General features: G+C 35.9%; 4 protein-coding genes across 4 annotated transcripts; all 4 read left to right on the forward strand.

The window, feature by feature from the left end:
• Positions 1-6,667: 6,667 nt before the first annotated feature.
• LOC102627956 (protein trichome birefringence-like 34) lies at positions 6,668-9,198 on the forward strand. The gene is made up of 5 exons (XM_006481043.4): positions 6,668-7,215; positions 7,517-7,694; positions 8,075-8,271; positions 8,375-8,533; positions 8,730-9,198. The coding sequence occupies exons 1-5, from the start codon at positions 6,851-6,853 to the stop codon at positions 9,076-9,078; spliced, it is 1,248 nt and encodes a 415-aa protein (XP_006481106.1). The 5' UTR covers positions 6,668-6,850; the 3' UTR covers positions 9,079-9,198.
• Positions 9,199-12,647: 3,449 nt separating this feature from the next.
• On the forward strand, positions 12,648-13,124 carry LOC127903122 (uncharacterized). Its single transcript, XM_052443790.1, has one exon. It carries the CDS (start codon positions 12,648-12,650, stop codon positions 13,122-13,124), a length of 477 nt encoding a protein of 158 aa, XP_052299750.1.
• Positions 13,125-15,141: 2,017 nt separating this feature from the next.
• On the forward strand, positions 15,142-16,200 carry LOC107177439 (uncharacterized). Its single transcript, XM_015531212.1, has one exon. The coding sequence runs from the start codon at positions 15,142-15,144 to the stop codon at positions 16,198-16,200; it is 1,059 nt and encodes a 352-aa protein (XP_015386698.1).
• A 1,520-nt stretch (positions 16,201-17,720) lies between these two features.
• LOC102628252 (protein trichome birefringence-like 35) lies at positions 17,721-20,741 on the forward strand. Its single transcript, XM_006481044.4, has 6 exons — positions 17,721-18,072; positions 18,173-18,452; positions 18,791-18,962; positions 19,144-19,340; positions 19,434-19,586; positions 20,265-20,741. Exons 1-6 carry the CDS (start codon positions 17,880-17,882, stop codon positions 20,593-20,595), a joined length of 1,326 nt encoding a protein of 441 aa, XP_006481107.1. The 5' UTR covers positions 17,721-17,879; the 3' UTR covers positions 20,596-20,741.
• Positions 20,742-20,810: the final 69 nt, after the last annotated feature.

Here is a 20,810-nt window from a genome sequence, read left to right on the forward strand (position 1 = left end):
AATACAAATAGGTGATGGATTGGTGGGTTTCTTGCAAGTTGGTGGGTTTTGATAAAAGCCAGGCCAGCTAGTAATTTTTAAAAGAAGAGAAAAGAAGCGAAGCGCGGAATGGCCAATTGCTGGTGCAAGTGGGCAATTGTTTTTTTCTGTTTTGTGTCTTTCTCTTTCTCCTAATAATCTATTCTTCTGTTAAAGACGTGCAAGTTGCAGTTTTTTTTTTTATTTTTTTTTTATTTTGGGGGAAGAGATCTTTGAAATGAATAAAAATAATAATAGAGTGGAAAAGGGATGGGGGGTTTGCAAGTTGCAAGTTGGGAAAAATAATGCAAGTGGGCTTTTAATGATCCCCGTGTGAAGCGTGTTTGTTTGTTGGTCTATTTTTGAATGCTTTCGCCGTGTCACGCTGGCTAAGCTGCCTCACCATTCCTTCCTTCGTCTCCGGCTCTGGCTCTGGCGTCTGCGTCTGCACGCGGTTCTTGCTTCCGCCTTCTTGTTTCTTTTTTTAACTTTTTACAAATTTGACTCTTCAATATATATATTCTTTAATAATTCCACCACCACCACCGCCCATTAAAACGTACGTTACGGTTACTCAGTCACGTACGCCTCTTCCTCGCTCTTTAACCGACGCTTACCAGCTGGTTTATGTACTGGCTTGCATCCAGATGACATGTCGTTTGCTTCCTGTAGTTACCGCGTAAATATGATATAATGGGATTTCATTTGATATATCATCCGCAATGAAATAATTCATGACATATGTGTTGTGTGAATTTTTTGATTAGTTAATTCATGTTAGAAAGTAACACATATACGTTTAGATTTTGTTAAAGATATGATGCGTTACCTCCACCTCACCAGTCTTTTTGGATGATTCATAATTTTCAAGAGGATGTTTTTACACCATACCATCGTCAAATTGATAAGGGCCATGTTATTTTTATTTAATTAATTTAAATTTCAACTAGAGAGCTATTGGAATCGATCACTGTAAAAGTTAAGTTGTGATGTAATCACACAATCTTGAAGATCTGCTATTAGAAAAATAATTGAAGAACCAAATCCCAATGCAAATACATCCAAAATGATGTCGTTTTGAATTTGTTCCCAAAAAATAAAAAAAAAAATTTAAACTCACTAAAAACAACATGTGTGTTTTTGTCAACCTTTTATCAAGTTTTAATTTAAATATTTATCATGTACTTTTATATTCTATTAAGGGCCGGCCTGCTCAACCATATTTGGGGCCTTAAGCAAATGATTTTAATTAGTTCTTCTTAAAATTTAGGACAAAAAATATGTATATTAGTTATATATTATTTTTAACTCAAATTACATCTTTTATACTACTTTTTTTCCAGATTAAACTAATTTTTCTATTCTTATATTTTCTAAAGTTTTTCGATATAGTTATTTATTTCAAAATAGAAAAAAAAAGCACACAAAAAAATAGTAGATGAATAAAAGAATATATTAAAAAGAAATAAGAACAAATAAATAATACAATTAATTAAGAGAATAACAAAATCTGAAATTTGAGATGAAATCATAAATTAACTTTATCTTTATATTAATTATTTGAAGATTTGAGTAATGACTAATAGCCATAGAGAACAGAAAAAAAAAACTATTAGATTTTTTCTTTTTTTTCTTGAGTGGAAAGTAGAGGAAGCAAGATTTTGTTTTCCCTCTCTCTCTTTCTTTCTCTCAAACACGAAGAACATATGGTGTCTTCATTGTTAGAAGAAAAATTTAATGGATAAGTAATAAAATGTGGGGCTTTTATAGAGGTTTAAAATGAATATAAAACTTTTTAATTATAAATTATTAATTCTAACAATGAAATCTCGAATTTATAGGATTGAAACTATTAATTTATCGGTTTTGTAGGAATTAAAACTATTAAGTACTACATTAAATAAACTTTATAGGAACTCGGTAGTTTATTTGAGAAAAGATTATCACAAAATAATAATAATAAATTAGATGCATAATAATGACTTTTAAATTCACTTTCCTTTGTTATATACAAAATAATCATCTTATAGGATCTTCATGTAAAGTAGGGCCCTAAGCAACCGCTTAAGTTGCCTAGAGGTCGAGTCGCTACTGATTCTATTACTAATTTTGAAATTTTCAGACATATTTAAGCTCCACTATTTTATTTTTCGGGGGGGGGGGGGGGGGGGGGGGGAAAATCACATACACTCGAAATGTAAGAGTAGAGTCATTTTAACTGAACCATTAGCTGCGTGGTAAATGCAAGTTCATTTAGAATAAAAATGTTTGATAAATTGTTTTGAATGCTTTATCGGCTCTAACTCTCATTCTTTAACCGACACACCAAGTCAAGGAGCTCGGATTTGACGGGATGTCGTTTGCCTTATGAAATCCATTGTTTGTGTTGAAATCCGTTTGCTTTATGTATGTAATTGTAACAGGGACGAGGACTCCTTTAAATTCAATGGCCACTGTTTGTGTTGAAAAGGGCAAAAAAAGATAGAAGCGAACGACTTGGGCACCGTCATCACTCATCAATTAATATTATGAATATAAATTCATTTTTATAATTACTGTGTAGAATTAATTAAAAATGGACTGGATAACTAATTTAGAAAAAAAAACTTATACGTGCGTGCAGATGCTGTTACAGGGCCAGACCGTATCAATTCAATCAAAGGTTTTCCCATTTGAAAGCCAAGCTCTTTTATATATTCCGGTTTCTTCTTCTTTCCTATCTTTTTCTTTGCAATTGGGGAAACAAAACAAATATTGCAACTGGTTCCAGAATCTGCTTCTAGAAAGTAAAAAGAGTGGCAATATATAATAATAGTATTAATTTTAATTTCGATGAATCTACGATCACTAGTTAAAGAACCTGAACAGATTCAGTATGTGAACTAAAGAAAGAAAGAAAGAAAGAGAGTGGGCATTAATTCTCTTTTAAATAGATCGAACGCTTTTGGAGTATGATCAGTGTCAACAAATATTTATCCATGATCAAAAGCTTGTCCTAAGATCCTGGTGCTATCTAGCGACAAGGATTTAAAGAGAGAGGGCAACCATCTGGTAAATATAAGCCGCTCTTGAATATTTTGAAAATTTTTCTTTTCACAGGAAATTTGATGTAAGGGTAGACAAAGCACTGCCGTGAATTACGAAATAAGTATGAATTCCCATAAAATCATGTGTTCCTCAAACATTACATGGATGAAAATGAGACACTACATGGGCCATAGGCTTGTGGAAGAAAATGAGACTGCATAGAAAATGTTGATGAGGAGGGGTCCTTGAAATGAGACCGCAGAGAAAATTAATTAAAAGAAAATGAGGAGTCCTTTGCATAAATGTTGATGGGGGCTTGAACGAGAAAAGAAAGATGGCGATTCTCATAATATCTCATTGGGCAGCAATTCTTTCTTTGGTCCCCCTGGCTCCCCCATATAATCAGCAGTCGATTGAATTGGACTAAAGGAAAACGGTAGCAGGTCACAATCTAACCTTAACTGGAAAACTCAGCCAAGTTGGGAGCATCGCATCAATTGATTCTTCAAGCAAAGCAAAGCTCATTGGCTAAAAGATTAAATGCGCCAGTGACTCCGTTTTGTTTGTTTATTTATTCTTTAAAAAGAAGACTGCATGATTATTTATCTCTTCATCCACCAAAGTTGGTCACTTGTGTGGCTTCGATCGAGGACCATAATCACAACTAACAAGTAGCTTGGGGGGCCAACGCCCATATGAATCTCACATCTCTTCTGTTATTTGCTAAAGGAGAATATGAGAAACCAAATTTAATGAAAAGCAGTACTTAATACTTTCCATCTCTAAGGCAAAAGATTGTATATGTAATGAATAGGAATAAGGGACCGTTTGGGATTCCTTTTCAGAAGTTCAAAAAGTGTTTTTAAAAATTTAAATTTGTGTTTGATAAATTTTTTAAAAAATTATTTTTAGTAAAATCACCCATTCTGCTGCAAATTTTGAAAATCACTTTTATATTTAATACAATTTCATATATATTCCCATATATATTATAAAAATCTAAAATTATACTTATTGATTAAAGAATAAAATCAATAACTTTAAATAAATTATTATTATTGTTATTATCATCACCATCATAATCATTATTATTATTATTACTATTACTACTAATTATATTAAGATAACAAAATAAAATTTAAAATTAATAATATAAAATATTTATTTTAGTTATCAATTATTATATTGTACACAATTAAAAAATATTTAATATTTGTCAATCACCCAGTCTCTTTTTTTTTTGTCTTTAACCATCCGATATCCGGTGACCACATTGGACCCTGACCATTCCGGATTCGGGCCGGGTGCCAATAAAGTCCTCCCAACGAGGACGACTCCCAGGGGACTCGAACTGGAGAGCAAACCCAGTTGAGCCACCTAAGGGGTTCAGCCGGCGCCAGCTGAACCAATACCTCGTTGGTATATTTGTCAATCACCCAGTCTCTTATGCGTGAGAGTAACTAATTACATTGGACAACAATTGTGAATATTTTTTTTTTTAGCAGAAAAGTCATGGTTTCAGTGATTCAAAGAATAAATAAAACATGTAACTTCTGATACTATATTGTCCATCAATTTTAAATTCTAAAGCCATCTTGGCCAAAAAATTGGCATTAACATTACAGACTCTAGGATTGTATTGTATTTGAACAATTTAAAAATCTTTCTTGCTATCTTGAATGTGAGAAACTATCAAAGAATATATGTCTTGCTACCCTTTCTGTATTTAGCTAGTCCACAACCTCTTGGCAATTTGTTTCATGAATAATAGCACATGATAAGTCCACATCTTTTGCTCCCTGAATTTTCCACTCAATTGCTTCAGCTTCTACGTACATAGGCCACATTCTCATGAAACTTGAAGCTGTTTGTAGCTGCTGCTCTACCTTGCCACCAAAATCTCTTATATATAACAAATAATGGCCTTGCTCTTTGATTTTCCACGTCAATAGCAGCATCCTTAACTCCAAATGTGAATTAAAAGTTTGTATAATTCTTTAAATTCCAAATGTAGCCTGCGTTTTAGTTTTATACTTTGGATTGACCTAATCTTGGTCCATTGTAGTCATGATGACATGATCATATATGTGTGTATATATATCTCGTGCTAACTTTGGTAAGAAAAACTTAAAACTCCACAAGTTTTCAAATAAAATTAGAGATTTGGCATAATTTTATATATTTGTGAGAGTAAAATAAAGTTAATCCTTAAATTCGTATCGTCACTATAAAATATCCATCCTTTCTGTTTTTTCCCCGGTAAAATACATGTTGAATTCGTGACATATTTGCCTGTCTCATGGTGCTTCGCAAATCTAAATCAATATAGATTCTGTTTATCCATAGACATCGATTTTGACTTGTTAGTTGCTACTGATCATGACTGTGCATCGATCTTCTTATATCATTAGGAAAGGTCATATGAGCATTCAAAAGCTTTGCATACACAAACGGCAAAAGATCAAAATTCCGGATAAGGCTGGCTAGGAGGAGCTAGCCTTGAAAATCTTGAGGTATCTTAACGATAACGTATATATTTGGATGTGGAGATTTCAACCACCTTAACCTAATTTTCATTTTCAGATATTTCATTTGATCACAACAGCTCAGGCATAACTGAAATATTGAAAAATACATAGCTAACAGACTCGGTTTTTCTCATTTAAGTTGCCAACTATTGCCTCTAATTAAAAGACCTCAATTTATTATCATTTAAAAAAAAAAAAGGATAGGAGGTGGATGGAGTATATTAAAATTGATTTTTTTTCATTCTCCTACCTCAGTACCTCTTTAGAATTAAAACTCAAGTAACCCAGTAAATTAAGTAAAACTGCGTATCATCCATTAGACCAAATTCTTTAAGGCACTCAAAGACCTCAATTGCTGAATTATATAAATGAATAACAATAAGATTCAACTTTAAGCTTTGTTTAAAATTCTCAATACACACGTTAGAGGTTTTACTTCCTAAATAATGTTGGAGAATTGGAGCATAATTAATTTGAAGTCGGCTTCTCTAATTACTTACATATCTTTTCTTTAACGCTTTTCTTGTCTTTCTCTTCGATTTTACATTATAGGAAGCTAATTCAAGACGAAGGAGTAGCAAATAAGAACTCTAATATTGATTACTAAGTTTTTTTTTTTTTTACTATAATTACTTTACCAGACTCACAACTTAATTAAATGTGTAGATATACAATTGATCAGGATATGTATTATAGTATAGATCGCTCACTTGCGCTCCTTACGGAGTACAAACAAATGATTAACACTCTTAGTTTGATATATTCCATACTAACAGTTTAATTACTGTTTCGCTATATTATTATGAATTGGTTTAATTGACAGAACTTCAAAGACGCCCATATATATCCCGCTTGGCATAAAATATTTAATGGGATAAAAAAAGACTATTTTCATAAAATGTTATATTCACTTGCGAGTAATTAACTTTTAGCCGCCGTATCATCGTGAGCATGAGGCCAAGCAATACGTACGGTATCTTTGATGCAAATACACGTAAAACTACCCTCATAAGCTATTGGATATAACGAATATTTTAAAGAGTGTTTTGGTAAAGCATAGCAGCCCCAACCAACGACAAGTTCGTGCTGTCAATTGCTTTCAGTAAACAACCAAGAGCTTACAGTTACTTCCACTACTCCTAATCCCTGAAAACGAAATTATTAAAAAAAAAAGCTCTCACACACACAGTAGCCGACAACTGCAACCGAAACTTCAAAAAGGAAGAAACAGAATACAAACGAAAGCAAAAGAGGAAGTTTCATTTATCATCATATCAATGGCAGCTAAAAGACAGCTTATAGTTCCAGCAGCAACATGGGCAATCAGAAGCATCTTTCAATCCCTCGTCGCGCTGCTCATTGCCCTCCTATTCTTTGCCGCCGTTTATGTAACTCAAAACAATGTGCAGCTCGTTGAAGATAGGTTAATAACAAGCAAACGTTCCCGCGACTTGCTGTTGTCGTCGCCGCCGCGGTGTAACTTGTTTTCAGGCAAATGGGTGTTCGACAACAAATCTTATCCTTTGTACAAAGAGAAGGAGTGCACGTTCATGTCGGATCAGTTGGCTTGTGAGAAATTCGGAAGAAAGGATTTGAACTATCAGTTTTGGAGGTGGCAGCCTCACCACTGTGACCTCCCCAGGTCTGTTCAGCCTCAAATCTATATTTTAAAATATACGGATGTCCGCTCTAGAGATACAACCTGTATCTGGCGTGGATGTTTATATTATGAAATGTACAGTTACTCATGTTTCGTATTAACTTAATTCACGTGGAGTTTCTATGAATAATGAATCAGTCTTCAAACGTCCGAACTTGAGAGTTATAATATATTTTGATTATATGATATTACAAGTGAATGATGAAGTTAATCAAGGTTGTGTTTTTGCAGTGTTTTTGAGTTTTTGTGGGACTGTGTTGTGTTGTTTATGATAATAAGCTAGGTTCAATGCCACAAAATTGCTAGAGAAGCTGAGAAACAAGCGGCTTGTGTTTGTTGGAGACTCTTTGAATAGAGGTCAGTGGGTATCAATGGTGTGCTTGGTCGATTCGTCAATCCCTCCGAAGCTTAAATCTATGCATTACAAGCAAAATGGCTCATTGATCATCTTCAAGGCCACTGTGAGTTTATATTAGTTTCTGAATATCGTCGTACGATTGCTATTCTTTGTAGGTAACCTCAACTAATTGCACGAATATGTTCAGATGTGAACTATTTTCTTTATTTTCATTTTTATATGGATTCTTATCAAGTACAAAACATAATCTCTAAATGGGCTTGGGCTGATATTTCAATGTTTTTTTTCAGAAGCACTTTCCATGCTTCAATCACCCAAGTATGCTCAAAACCCATTTATTTGTCATGATTTATTTTGTCAGCCCATAAATTGCAGATATTATTTTGCTCAAGTGATTATCTCTGAATTCAGTAGAGAATACTGGCTCGTAATTTTAAGTTATGTTGCACATTTAATTCTAATGATTGATTCATAAAATCGAAGGAATACAATGCCACCATTGAGTTTTACTGGACACCACTGCTGGTGGAATCAAACTCAGATGATCCAGTGAATCACCGATTACCAGATCGGATTGTAAGGGTTCAGGCAATTGAAAAGCATGCTAGATATTGGACTGATGCAGACATTCTTGTTTTCAACTCCTATCTTTGGTGGAAAAGATCCCAAATGGAAGTCTTGTAAGAACATTATTTTAACTCTGCTTCTTCTCTTGTTACAAAATTACTATAATCAATTAATTGAACTATCATTTGATATTTGTAATGCAAAACGATTAATTAGGTGGGGATCTTTTGGAAGCCCTGATGGAATTCACAAAGATGTACTAATGCCTAGAGTTTATGAGATGGCATTGAGAACTTGGTCAGAATGGCTGGAAGTGAACATCAATCGAAACAAGACCCAATTGTTCTTTGTTAGCATGTCACCTACTCATCAAAGGTATACACGATACATTCATCCTCTTAATTCTTGAACCCAATTGTCGTGAAATAAAATCAATAACTGTCAAGTAAAAGTGAAATGAAATTACTTTTTGTCAACTATATATATTAATACCTTTTAAGTTTATTTACAAAATTAACCTGAAACGTGGTTACTAATGGGTTCTACTCTAATGTGTGCAATTCCAATATAGGTCTGAAGAATGGGGAGGAGCTAAAAATGGGAACTGTTATGGTGAAACAGAACAAATAGTGCAAGAAGGATATTGGGGAAGAGAGACAGACTTAAAAATGATGGGCATAGTTGAATCTGTTCTGGCTGAACTAATCACAAGAGGCTTAAATGTGCAAATAATTAACATTACTCAGCTCTCAGAGTACAGAAAAGAAGGTCATCCATCGATTTACAGAAAGCAATGGGAAGCTTTAACAGAAGATCAAATTTCAAACCCTAGCAGCTATGCAGATTGCATACATTGGTGCCTTCCTGGAGTGCCTGATGTGTGGAATGAGCTTGTTTATGCTTACATTTTACAGCATTGAGAAGCTAAGTTGGAATTAAAATCACTGAAATATAAGTGTAACAAAGTTCATGTCTCAATCAAAATAGGACTGAAGCTTATTAATTCTTATATATCTGCACATTTTCATATCACAGGAGGAATCATAGTTTCATTTTCTTCTCAGGTAAATTTTTTTAAAAAATTTCACAGACCTAAGTGGTAAAGCTAGCCAATTTGGAGATTATATGGCCGCTCCTTACTACTAAAGTTAGACTTTAGTTTCAATATTAATTTTTTCAAAAAAAAAAAGTTTGAATAAAATTAAGTAATCTGATCCACTAAATACCAATTTTTATCTCTTATTATATTACTTGAATGGATGTGGATCCTCTCCTAGGCATTTTCTCTCATAATTCTCCTAAACTTTCAAGGATCCATTGACATGTCTCATTAATAAAATTAAATTGTTAAAATTTTGTTTTAATTAATTTTTACTTAAAAAGACATTCAAACCCATGTGCGACCCTTGTCAAAAATTTTCCAACAAATGTTTTCTCTCTCAACTCTCGCCGATTTCCTTCTAATTGTTAAAAAGATGATGCTAATTGTTTTGCTGAGGATAACGATTGCTCTGTTTGCCATTGATACAACCTAAAAGCCCTTGAGGCAGCACACATGTTCCACTACCCCAAGTCTTTCTCTTATCATTTTCATTATTGAAGTGAATATCGAAGAAGCCTTTGACCAATGGGATTAAGTGCCAAGCTCTCGATGGCTGCCGAGCTTTTTGCAAGTATGCTTGAATCTCATCAAGTTTCATCGGCTTAGAACCTGGTCTAAGGATAATCCGTCCAATAAGTTCTGCATTTCTTCTTTCCCTACAAATAAATAATAATAATAATAATAATAAAATCTTTAACCGCATTGTTTTTATAAGTGGGATCTGGAATTTACAAAAAATAACTAAAAAAATAAATAAACAAGAGTCACACGCGAGTTTAGATATTTATTTAAGTAAAAATTAATTAAAACAAAATCTTAATCTTTTAATTTTATTAATGACACATGTTAATAGATCCTTCGAAACCTTATACTGGAGGATTAGGAGAGAAAATATCTAGAAGAAAATCCGGATCCCAAAATACTCTTACAAACACAAAGGTATCCATGGCCATCTGAGCTACATTCGCGTGGCCCTTCTGTTATGCATTTATGCTAAATATATTACACATGTCAGACAATTAAAACTGGTAACAATTGGTTTGCTAATCAGATTGAAGAGGATAAAAACAGATTAATACATTTATTTAAGAATTTAAGATCACCATCATTTTATGGTAAACTAAGCTAAAACATTCCACTAAGCATTTTAAAACAAGTTAAATTTTTCATGCCAAAGAATGGGAGTAATCAATAAATCCACTTACATCTCTTCATATAAATGGGAATTCTTATGCTAAGACAAAATTAGCCAGACTCATTATCATAACTCTCATGCCTCCCTTAAATATTTTATGAAAAATATGTATAATCTGTTGACTCCCTCGCATGGAGTCTAGATGATAATCCAACAAAGATACATGGGTATCATGACTTCATTTGATTAAAAAATGATTTCAATCAAACCATTGTATTAGAATATACTGATATTTAGTATCTATTATTTATTAAATCATTTTTCAATAATATAATAATATTAAAACACCAAAACTTTTTTTTTCTTACTTTTAAAGGAAGGAAAAAAGAATTTTTTTCTTGTCTTGGTACAAGTTTGTCTCGTCTTGTCTGTATGACAAGTTTCTTCTCTGCAGAATTTAAATTTTCTAGCTAATTTTCTTGCCTTTCTCTCTATTCGTCAGTGGCGATGTCTGAAGGAAACCCGGAGATCGAGATTAATAATGGTTATGCTCATATCAGTTTGGCTGAGGAGGAGGACAGGGGGCTCATTGTTGAAGGAGACGTTGGCAACGAGGGTGGTCCAGCGAGCATTGATTTTCAGTTATGTCTAGTGGGCAGATTTCTTACGGATAAAGTTATTAACTTCCCTGCCATGAAGAATACAATGGCTTCGGTATGGAGGCCAGGGAAGGGAGTCTGCATTAAGGATTTATCCCCCTCGCTTTTTCTATTTCAATTCTTCCATGAAGTGGATGTGAAAAGGGTTCTCGACTCAGGACCTTGGACGTTTGATCAACATATTCTGCTTGTTAAGCGGCTGGAGGAGAACGAACAACCTAGGAATGTTCCACTTTACTTTACCTCATTTTGGACCTAGGTTTATAACCTCCCAATAGGATTCATGTCTGCGAAAATTTTAAAAGACATTGGCAACTACGTAGGCACTTTTCTGGAATCCGATGAGCATAACTTAATGGGGGTTTGGCGAAACTATATGCGCATCCGAGTGGCTATCGATGTTAAAAAACCTTTGAAGTTAAGGATGAAGCTAAAGAAGGCTGGCAGAGACTGGATTTGGGTGGATTTTAAATACGAACGCCTCAACATCTTTTGCTTTATTTGTGGATTACTTGGCCATACTGAAAAACAGTGTCCTCAATTGTATGAATGCACTTCTGGGGAGATTGTGAAAGCCTATGGTCACTGGATGAAGGCACCAAATAGAAGAAATGCGATGAACTCCGGCGATCGGTGGCTGAGATCTATCCCACCGGAGGAAGCTGCTGAGGAAAAATGAAGGTACGGAGACTTTGCAGTTACCATGGCAATTGACCGAATTCTTGCCGCAAATCCCGGGTATGCCATCCTTAAGAACCTCGAGGGGAACGAGGACGTGGGAAGCATGGTAGTTAATAAGAAAGGTGACAGCTTAGTGTCTACTAAGACTCTATCACGTGTGAAAGGAAAGCAAGTTGCGGGGGCAATAAATGAAATTGATACCAATTCGGATTCTAGGGAAGATATGGATGAAGGAATAATTGTTAATTATTCCAAAAGGAGAAGGTCACATGCTGGATTGTGCAGCAAAACGGGCTCTGAAGGAGAGGCATCTTCCCAAGTGTTGCTTTTACCTCTTGAATAAAAAAATGGACCAGCGGTGGGCCCTGTAAATCAGGCCCACCGAGACCAATGAGTGTCTTAAGCTGGAACTGTTGTGGGCTGGGCCAACCACGGACAATTCAAATGCTGGAGGAATGGGCCAAATGTAAGAAACTAGTTTTTATTTTCCTTATTGAAACTCTTTGTAATAGAAATACTTTAGAAAGATTAAAATTGAAGTTGGGCTATGAGGGGCTGTTTGTCGTTGAGCCTTTGGGCCGTAGTGGAGGGATTGCCCTCTTTTGGAAAGCAAACAGCAAAGTGAGATTAATAAAGTTCTCTAAAAACTTCATAGATGTGGAGGTTGAGTATCAGGAGCTTGGTAAGTGGAGGATGATGGGCTTCTATGGTTTCCCGGAATCCAGTCGTCGGCGTGATTCTTGGAACCTCCTTCGCACTTTATCTGCTGTGTCATCTCTTCCTTGGGTGTGCATTGGGGATTTTAACGACCTTTTAGGTGCAAACGAGAAGCGAGGAACGCATAAGCATCCCAATTGAAAGCTGCAGGGTTTTAAACAAGCTGTGTCGGATAGCGGATTACTTGACATCGACATGGAAGGTTATCAATTTACATGGGAGCGGTCTCAGGGGATGGATAATTGGGTGGAGGAAAGGTTGGATAGAGTTCTAGCCACTGATCTGTGGATAAGCCGGTTCAAAGAAGCTCAGGTTTGGAGTTTGGAGTCTTCTTCCTCAGATCATTTACTTATTTTTATGGACCCAAAGCCTTTAGCTCTTTCCCGTAGGCTTAAAAGATTCCGGTTTGAGAATATGTGGCTGAGAGAGGCAAACTGTGCAGAGGTGGTTCGGTCCAGCTGGTCTTCCTCGCGTGGGTATCCAATTCAGCAAAAAATTTCAGAGTGCGAGACTGCTTTACTTCAATGGGGAGGCCACTTAGCTCAGGACTTCAGAAACCATATTTCCGAGTGTAGGAGGCGGATGACTCTCTTGAGGGGGCGTCGTGATTCAGCTGGTCTTGAGGAGTTTTCGGAGGTCAGGAAACGGTTTAATGAGCTCGTCCACAGCTAGGAGGTTTTCTGGAAGCAGAGATCAAGATTGCTTTGGCTCAAGGAAGGGGATATGAATTCTCGATTCTTTTATGCTACGGCAACTGCAAGAAAGCGAAGGAATTCTATTACGATTCTCCGCAATGCTCAAGGACACTGGTGTACCACCTCGGCTAACATCGATGGTTTGATCTCTGACTACTTCTCCAATTTATTTACTTCTGATGGTTGTCTAAACGTAGAGTCTTTAGATTGTGTCGAGATAAAAGTTTCTGCTGAGCAGAACAATTTGCTTCTCGAACCTTTTTCAACCGCTCAGGTTAAGGGGCCCTTTTCGAAATGCACCCGGACAAATCGCCAAGTCACGACGGTATGAACCTGGCCTTTTATCAGCAATTTTGGCTTCATGTTGGTGAGGATGTGACGGAGGCATGTTTAAATTTCATTGCTACTTGCTCATTTCCTGAGGGCTTAAATGACACATATATTGTGCTGATCCCTAAGAAATCAAAACCAGAGTCTCATTCGGACATGAGGCCTATTGCGTTATGCAATGTCCTATATAAAATTGTCGCTAAAATGCTCTCAAATCGTATGAAATTGTTCTGGGCTCTGTAGTGTCTGAATCTCAGAGTGCTTTTATACCAGGTCGAGCCATCACCGATAATATCCTTATATCCTCTGAAATCATGCATTTTTTAAAGAGGAAACATCAGGGAAAGATTGGGGCAGCTACTCTTAAAATCGACATGTCGAAAGCTTATGACCGTATTGAATGGGATTTCTTGGAAGCTATGTTGCTTAGGCTAGGTTTTGATGGTAAATGGGTGACCTTGATTATGCTATGTGTTTTTACAGTTCGGTATCATGTTATTCGGGATGGGAAGGAGATTGGTCTTATTGTTCCTAGTAGAGGGCTTCGTCAAGGGGACCCTTTGTCGCCGTACTTATTCATCCTTTGTGCGGAGGGTTTAAGTGCTTTAATCCGTAAGAATGAGCGTGATAGTTTGCTCCATGGGGTTAAGGTAGCTAGAGGAGCTCATGTTGTATCTCATTTATTTTTTGCGGATGACTGCTTTTTGTTCTTCAAGGCTACCAACAGTGAAGCTCATGTGATTAAGTGTATTCTTGGGGTGTATGGTCAGGGGTCAGGCCAGATGGTGAACTTCAGCAAATCCTCAATTTCCTTTAGTTCGAATGTTAAAGAAGATGTTAAGGAGCAGCTTTGTCATATTTTAGAGGTTACCTCTACTGCTAACCATGGCACTTATCTTGGCTTACCATTTTTTATTGGCAGAAATAAAAAGGAAGTCTTCAGTTATATTCGAGATAGGGTATGGCAGAAGTTTCACAGCTGGAGTATGAATTTTTTGTCAGGAGCTGGAAAGGAAATTCTGTTAAAAATAGTGGCTCAAGCTATTCCCAATTATGCTATGCAGGTTTATCTTTTGCCTCTAGACCTTTGCAAAGAATTAGAAACCATGATGAACTCTTTCTGGTGGGGAAGCAGACGTGAGGGGCGAGGTGGTATTTGCTGGATGAAATGGAATTTGCTGTGTAAACCAAAGACCACTGGAGGAATTGGCTTCAAAAACCTTCACGATTTCAATGTGGCAATGTTGGGGAAACAAGTTTGGAAGCTGTTAACGAATCCAGAATCTCTGATTGGCCAAATTTTCAAAGCTCGGTATTTCCCTCGCACATCTATTGTAGAGGCTGTCTTAGGTCATAATCCAAGTTTTGTGTGGAGATCTCTGTTTGCAGCCAAGCATATTATTGTTCGCAGTAGTAGGATCCAGGTTGGCAGTGGTCAGAACACTCTCATCGGGTCGGATCCTTGGCTTCCTGATGTAGATAATGAGTTTATTTCCACTAGCTTAAATGAAAGTTTAGCTTCAGCTCCAGTTAGCAGTTTGATGGTCCATGGGCAGCGTAGATAGGACTATGATGTAGTGACAAATCTCTTTGACACTTGAGACTGAAACCTCATTTTGCAAATCCCGCTGAGTTCTCGAAGAGACAAGGATGTTTGGTACTGGATGGCTGACCCCCATGGGTTGTATACTATTCGGAGTTGTTATAGACTGCTTAATAACTATGTCAACGCCCCATCTTCTGGTATTTGGAGAAAAATTTGGAGCTTGGAGGTGCCTAGTAAGGTGAAGGTTTTTCTTTGGCGAGCTGCGCAAAATGTGCTTCCCACCACCGATAATCTTATTTGGAAGAGAGTCGAGGTAATGCCTATATGTTCCCTTTGCAATCAGCAAAAAGAAACTGTTGTGCATGCTTTGGTGAACTATGTTTTTGCTCAGACTTGTTGGCTGACTTCTTCTCTTGGTTTAATTGGACCTCAACCTTCCTTTCTTAATTGGTTGGAGCTTGTTTTTTCTTGCTGTAATAAAGAGATGTGTAACCTTGTTGCCATGATATGCTGGAGGATCTGGTACCGGAAGAATGAGAAAGTTTGGAATAACAAAGTCTGTAGTGTGCGTCATGTCCTCAACTCTGCTGGAAATTATTTGTTTCAATGGCAAACTGCGAGGCAGAAATCTGATGTCAATAATGCTACTTGTTTCCAAGGCTGTCATGGGGCAATTTGCTGGACACCTCCTCAGTTAGGTTGGCTTAAGTGTAATGTTAATGCCGTAACATTTTCAGCTCAGGGAAAAGTAAGTTATGGAGGGGTCATTCGCAACTCTGATGGGCTTTTTGTGGCAGCTTGTTGTGCATCTGTCCTGGGTAGTTTTGGTACAAGGGATGCTGAAGCGCTTGGTGTGCGTGAGATCCTTAGCTCGATTAAGAAGCGGCATTTGTCTTGTGTTGTAGTAGAAATGGACTGCATTCAGGTTTTTAAAGCTCTCACAGCAAGCTATTCTTGTCCGAATGGGTATGGTCTTATTCTTGATGACTGTCTAGCTTTAGCTAAGTTTATAGGAGATATTGAGTTCTCTTTTGTTCGAAGGTCTGCGAACACTGCCGCCCATGTTACCGCTCGGGTAGGGGTTCTTTGTCAGGCTTTGAGGAGTGGAGTCATGTTCCACCTCCTTGGTTATTTACTTCTCTGTAATCTTTGCATTTTAATGAAGTTTCCAGTTTAAAAAAAAAAATATTAAAACACCCAATTTTTAGTGAAATCACAGACAATGACATGGTTTATGTTTTCTTTTCATACACATCCCGACAATGGTAAGCCTGCCAAACCGAATGTGCCGTATCATATTATGTTGAGAGCCACTTACTAATAAAGATAATAATTTAACTTTTTTTTAAAGTGTAATAGTACAATCTATCAGTATTATAATTAAAAATTTATGAAAAATAACCTTTAAATCTTAATTTATATAAGAATGATGAGTACAATTTGTAAATAAAAAAAATACTTGAAATGAATAGTTTTTAATTCATAAATTTTTTTAAATTTAGAGACTTAAGTTCCTTTCAACAAGTTTGATTAAAAGAAAGGGTTAAAAAAAGAAGAAGAAGAGATGAGAGACACCCTTTTGACCGAAATATTTCTAAAATTTTGAAACAATGAAGTACCCCATATCCTTGAGTCTGTTATTAATCTAGGGAAAATGACAAACACACCCCAAACGTTTAGGTAAAGGGACAAAAACTTCTATAATATTTCAAAAAAAATATTTACACCCCAATTTATTATAATTTTATCATTATACCCTTCTAACATATAAAAAAATTATTAGATTATCTAATTTGTCTATATATTGTTAATAAAATTATAAATAGACAAATTGGATATTATAAAAAAATTATAAATATACCCTCATTGCCCAATTCCTCTATTTAAATTTTTATCAATAACTAATTTTAAAAAAAGACATCTATACACTTAAAAAAATTGTAAATAAAATTAGTTATTAATAACCAATTTTATTTAAACTTTAAACTTATATATTTAATAATTCTCCACATGTCAATCATTTAAACTTATACATTTATAACCAATTTTATATGTTATTTATTATGGTATTAATAACCAATTTTATTTTTAAAATTATAATTTATTTATAATTTTTTTTAAGTGTGTAGATGCATTTTTTGAAAATTGGTTATTAATAAAAATTTAAATAGAGGAATGAGGCAATGAGGGTATATTTATAATTTTATTAATAATATATAGATAAATTGGATAATCTAATAATTTTTTATATGCTAGAAGGGTATAATAATAAAATTATAATAAATTATGGTGTAAATATCTTTTTTAAAATATTAGGAGGATTTTTGTCCCTTTACTTAAACGTTGGGGGTGTGTTTGTCCTTTTCCCGTTGATCTATTAACGGATTTCAAAGGTAAGGACCTTTGTGACAAAATTGTAAAAAATGAAGCCGTACTTGTAAATTTTTTAAGATCAAGGATGGACTGCTCTCAACCCGCATATTTGAAAAAATTTATATGATTATCTGTTTTCGTCAATAAGACTGACGAGGGTCTCCCTAACCTCCAACATTGGTCCATCTTAGGCAAAATCTGATTGGTCAAACCAAAAATACTCCAGCTAAGAATTATGTTCTTTTAAAAAAAAAAACTATAATTTGACCGACTTTGTTTATTTATTTATTTATTAATCAATTAAATCTGATTAAAATCATCATCACATCCCCGCCGCTTTTATTACAGGTTACAACTAAGCTGCAGCTGCACATCTCTCACAGTTACTGTGCAGCTGTGCAGCTGTGCAGCTGTGCTCGTGCGTATCTCTTCTTCTCTTGAGTCGCGCGAGTCACCGTTTTCACTTCAAATAAACTAATAATCATGACTCAAAGTCAAAGATGTAACAGGAAAAGAACCCACTCTCCTTTGATTGCACTTTTCTTTCTTGTCTTTATAGTCTGTTCAATCCTCTACAATGAACTTAGCATTCAGCGAATCCATCAAGACTCACGTCATGATCATCAAGAAGCTCCCGTCCGTTACATTCAACCAAATCTTTTTGATAGAAAATCAGGTAAAAGAGTTTGCCTTGTTCCTTGATTTGTTTTAAATTTTAAATTTTATTTTTTTGTTATCCGGGCTGTTTAATTTTTGTGCTTTGTTTCGGATTTTAGAGGTGCTGGATAGATTTAGCAAATGCAATGCTACGAGGGAGTACAGCGGGTGGAAAATCGGGTGGGCTGACCCGAGAGTGAAATCGGGTCGGAGGAGGGTGGGTTCAGAGAGGTGTGATGTGTTTTCGGGCAAATGGGTGTTTGATAATGCCTCATATCCATTGTACAATGAGTCTCAGTGTCCGTACATGTCAGACCAATTGGCATGTCACAAGCATGGACGGTCTGATGTGCGGTATCAGTACTGGAGATGGCAGCCCCATAACTGCAATTTGAAGAGGTAAACTCTTCGGGAAAACTATGAATAATGAATTTTTGGGGAAACCATGCTGTTATTTTGATTGATATTTGCTTGCGGTTGGCACTCTGCCAAGCTACTTGATTGCTAGTTATGTTGGTGTTAATTTTTACTTTTAGAGGTTTGCCGAAAGTTGTTAACGTGAAATGAGGATACATGTATCCTACAGCTTTTTAAATTGTGATCAAGTTTGATTGTGGATGAAGAAATGCAGTCCTAGTAACATGGAAATATTGGAGTGTATGAATTTGGAAATTTTGGAGTTTCTTGTTGAGGGATTCATTTGTGTTTGTGTTTATTTTGTTGTTATGGTTCTGTAGATGGAATGCAACTGAAATGTGGGAGAAGTTGAGAGGGAAGAGGCTTATGTTTGTAGGGGATTCGCTAAACAGGGGGCAATGGATATCGATGTTGTGTCTGTTACAGTCAGTGATTCCTGAAAATAAGAGATCCATCACGCCAAATGCGCAGCTTACCATTTTTAGAGCAGAGGTAAGCCGGAACCCTTGTCTCAGAAATTGGAGTACAAATTATAATTGAAATGAATATCCTTAAATATCTAGAGGAAAATGTGACTTTGTTTCTTTCCACTATGTGCTTTATAGAACATAACTATATCTGTGAAATTGTCATGTTTTATTTATTTATTTATTTTTTGTTGTTTCATCCACAGGAGTACAATGCCACTGTGGAATTTTTGTGGGCTCCACTCCTTGTAGAATCCAATTCTGATGATCCAGTGAATCACAGATTGGATGAGCGGATAATCTGTCCGGATTCAGTGCTTAAGCATTCATCACAGTGGGAACAGGCTGACATTCTGGTTTTCAACTCTTACTTGTGGTGGAGACAGGGCCCAGTCAAGCTGTTGTAAGTATTCTAGCATTCAGTTTCTAGTTTAGGAGAAATGGGTTATATAGGTATTTATAAATAGTTATAACTATAACTGCAACTTTTTTGCAGATGGAGTTCTGAGGAAAATGGACTTTGTGAAGAATTAGATGGCCTGGGGGCCATGGAGTTGGCAATGAGTGCCTGGGCCGACTGGGTGGCTTCTAAACTCAATCCTCTGAAGAAGCGAGTATTTTTTGTCACCATGTCGCCAACACATCTCTGGTGAGTATATTCCTTACTCGGAAATATTCTTCTTTGTCTTACCATATAGATATATTCTTGAAAAGCCGGCAAAGTTTGTTCCAAGGCCATGAGACTTGTTGAAATGTTGATATGTGGGGTAAGGCTTTTATTATGCATAGAGTGACCAACTTCACAAGCTTGGTCAGTATTCAACCTTAGTTGTGCAATTTAGAAATTGTTGATCCTCAGCTTGGATTATCAAATTGAGAACTAATGGAAAATTGTAGGTAATTTTGATTAAAATCATTTCTTCAATTGTGTAATTTGAGAACTAATGCTTTCTGCGCATCCAATAAGTTCACAGATTTAGTAATTCCTTGTTTATTGTTAGTTTTAAGCATCAAACTTTTAGGTTCTGCAGTTTGGCCTCATTTCTGACATGAACCCCATCTTGATGTCCTTATTACATGAGAATAAAGACCATTGTTCATTGCCAAGTTGTTCATCTTGATTGTTATAATAAAATTTATGAACACCTTTGGCAAAGTTGTTTGCATCATTCAAACTAAGGACTGATTAAATATGCATCAACAATCACTTATTCTGCAACCCCATGATTGATAAGTTTCTCACAGACCAGAACAAGGGATGTGCTTCTGTTACTTGATGGATTGGTGATCCTTCCAGTTGATTTATGTGAACATTTATCCTATCCAGGAGTCGAGAGTGGCAACCAGGAAGTGAAGGAAACTGCTACAACGAAAAAATCCCCATAGACCTGGAGGGCTACTGGGGCAGCGGTTCTGACCTCCCTACAATGCGCATGTTGGATAAGGTGCTCAGCAAGTTGGGCTCAAAGGTTACAGTTCTTAATATTACTCAGCTTTCAGAGTATCGAAAAGATGGTCATCCTTCCATCTACCGGAAATTCTGGGAAACATTGAAGCCCCAACAATTGTCAAATCCGCCATCTTACTCTGATTGCATTCATTGGTGTTTGCCTGGTGTACCTGACGTATGGAATGAATTACTATTTCATTTTTTGTAGAAAACTAGAAACCAATGTATCAATTAAAGGTCTCTCAGTGGTTTCATATAGAAAATTGGAAAGTTTATTTAAGGTTAGTGGTGTTCAAATAGCGTATGGTATTACTGCTGATGTCGGTGTTAGTGGAAGGTTTCAACTTTTAGTGCTGCTTTTATCTTACAACAGTGGATACTGAAAACTAATTAGTAATTCGAATTGGAATGGGTTAGAATCGA

The sequence above is a fragment of the Citrus sinensis genome, chromosome 6 (assembly GCF_022201045.2).
Source record: "Citrus sinensis cultivar Valencia sweet orange chromosome 6, DVS_A1.0, whole genome shotgun sequence".
In the NCBI taxonomy this organism is placed as follows: Eukaryota; Viridiplantae; Streptophyta; class Magnoliopsida; order Sapindales; family Rutaceae; genus Citrus; species Citrus sinensis.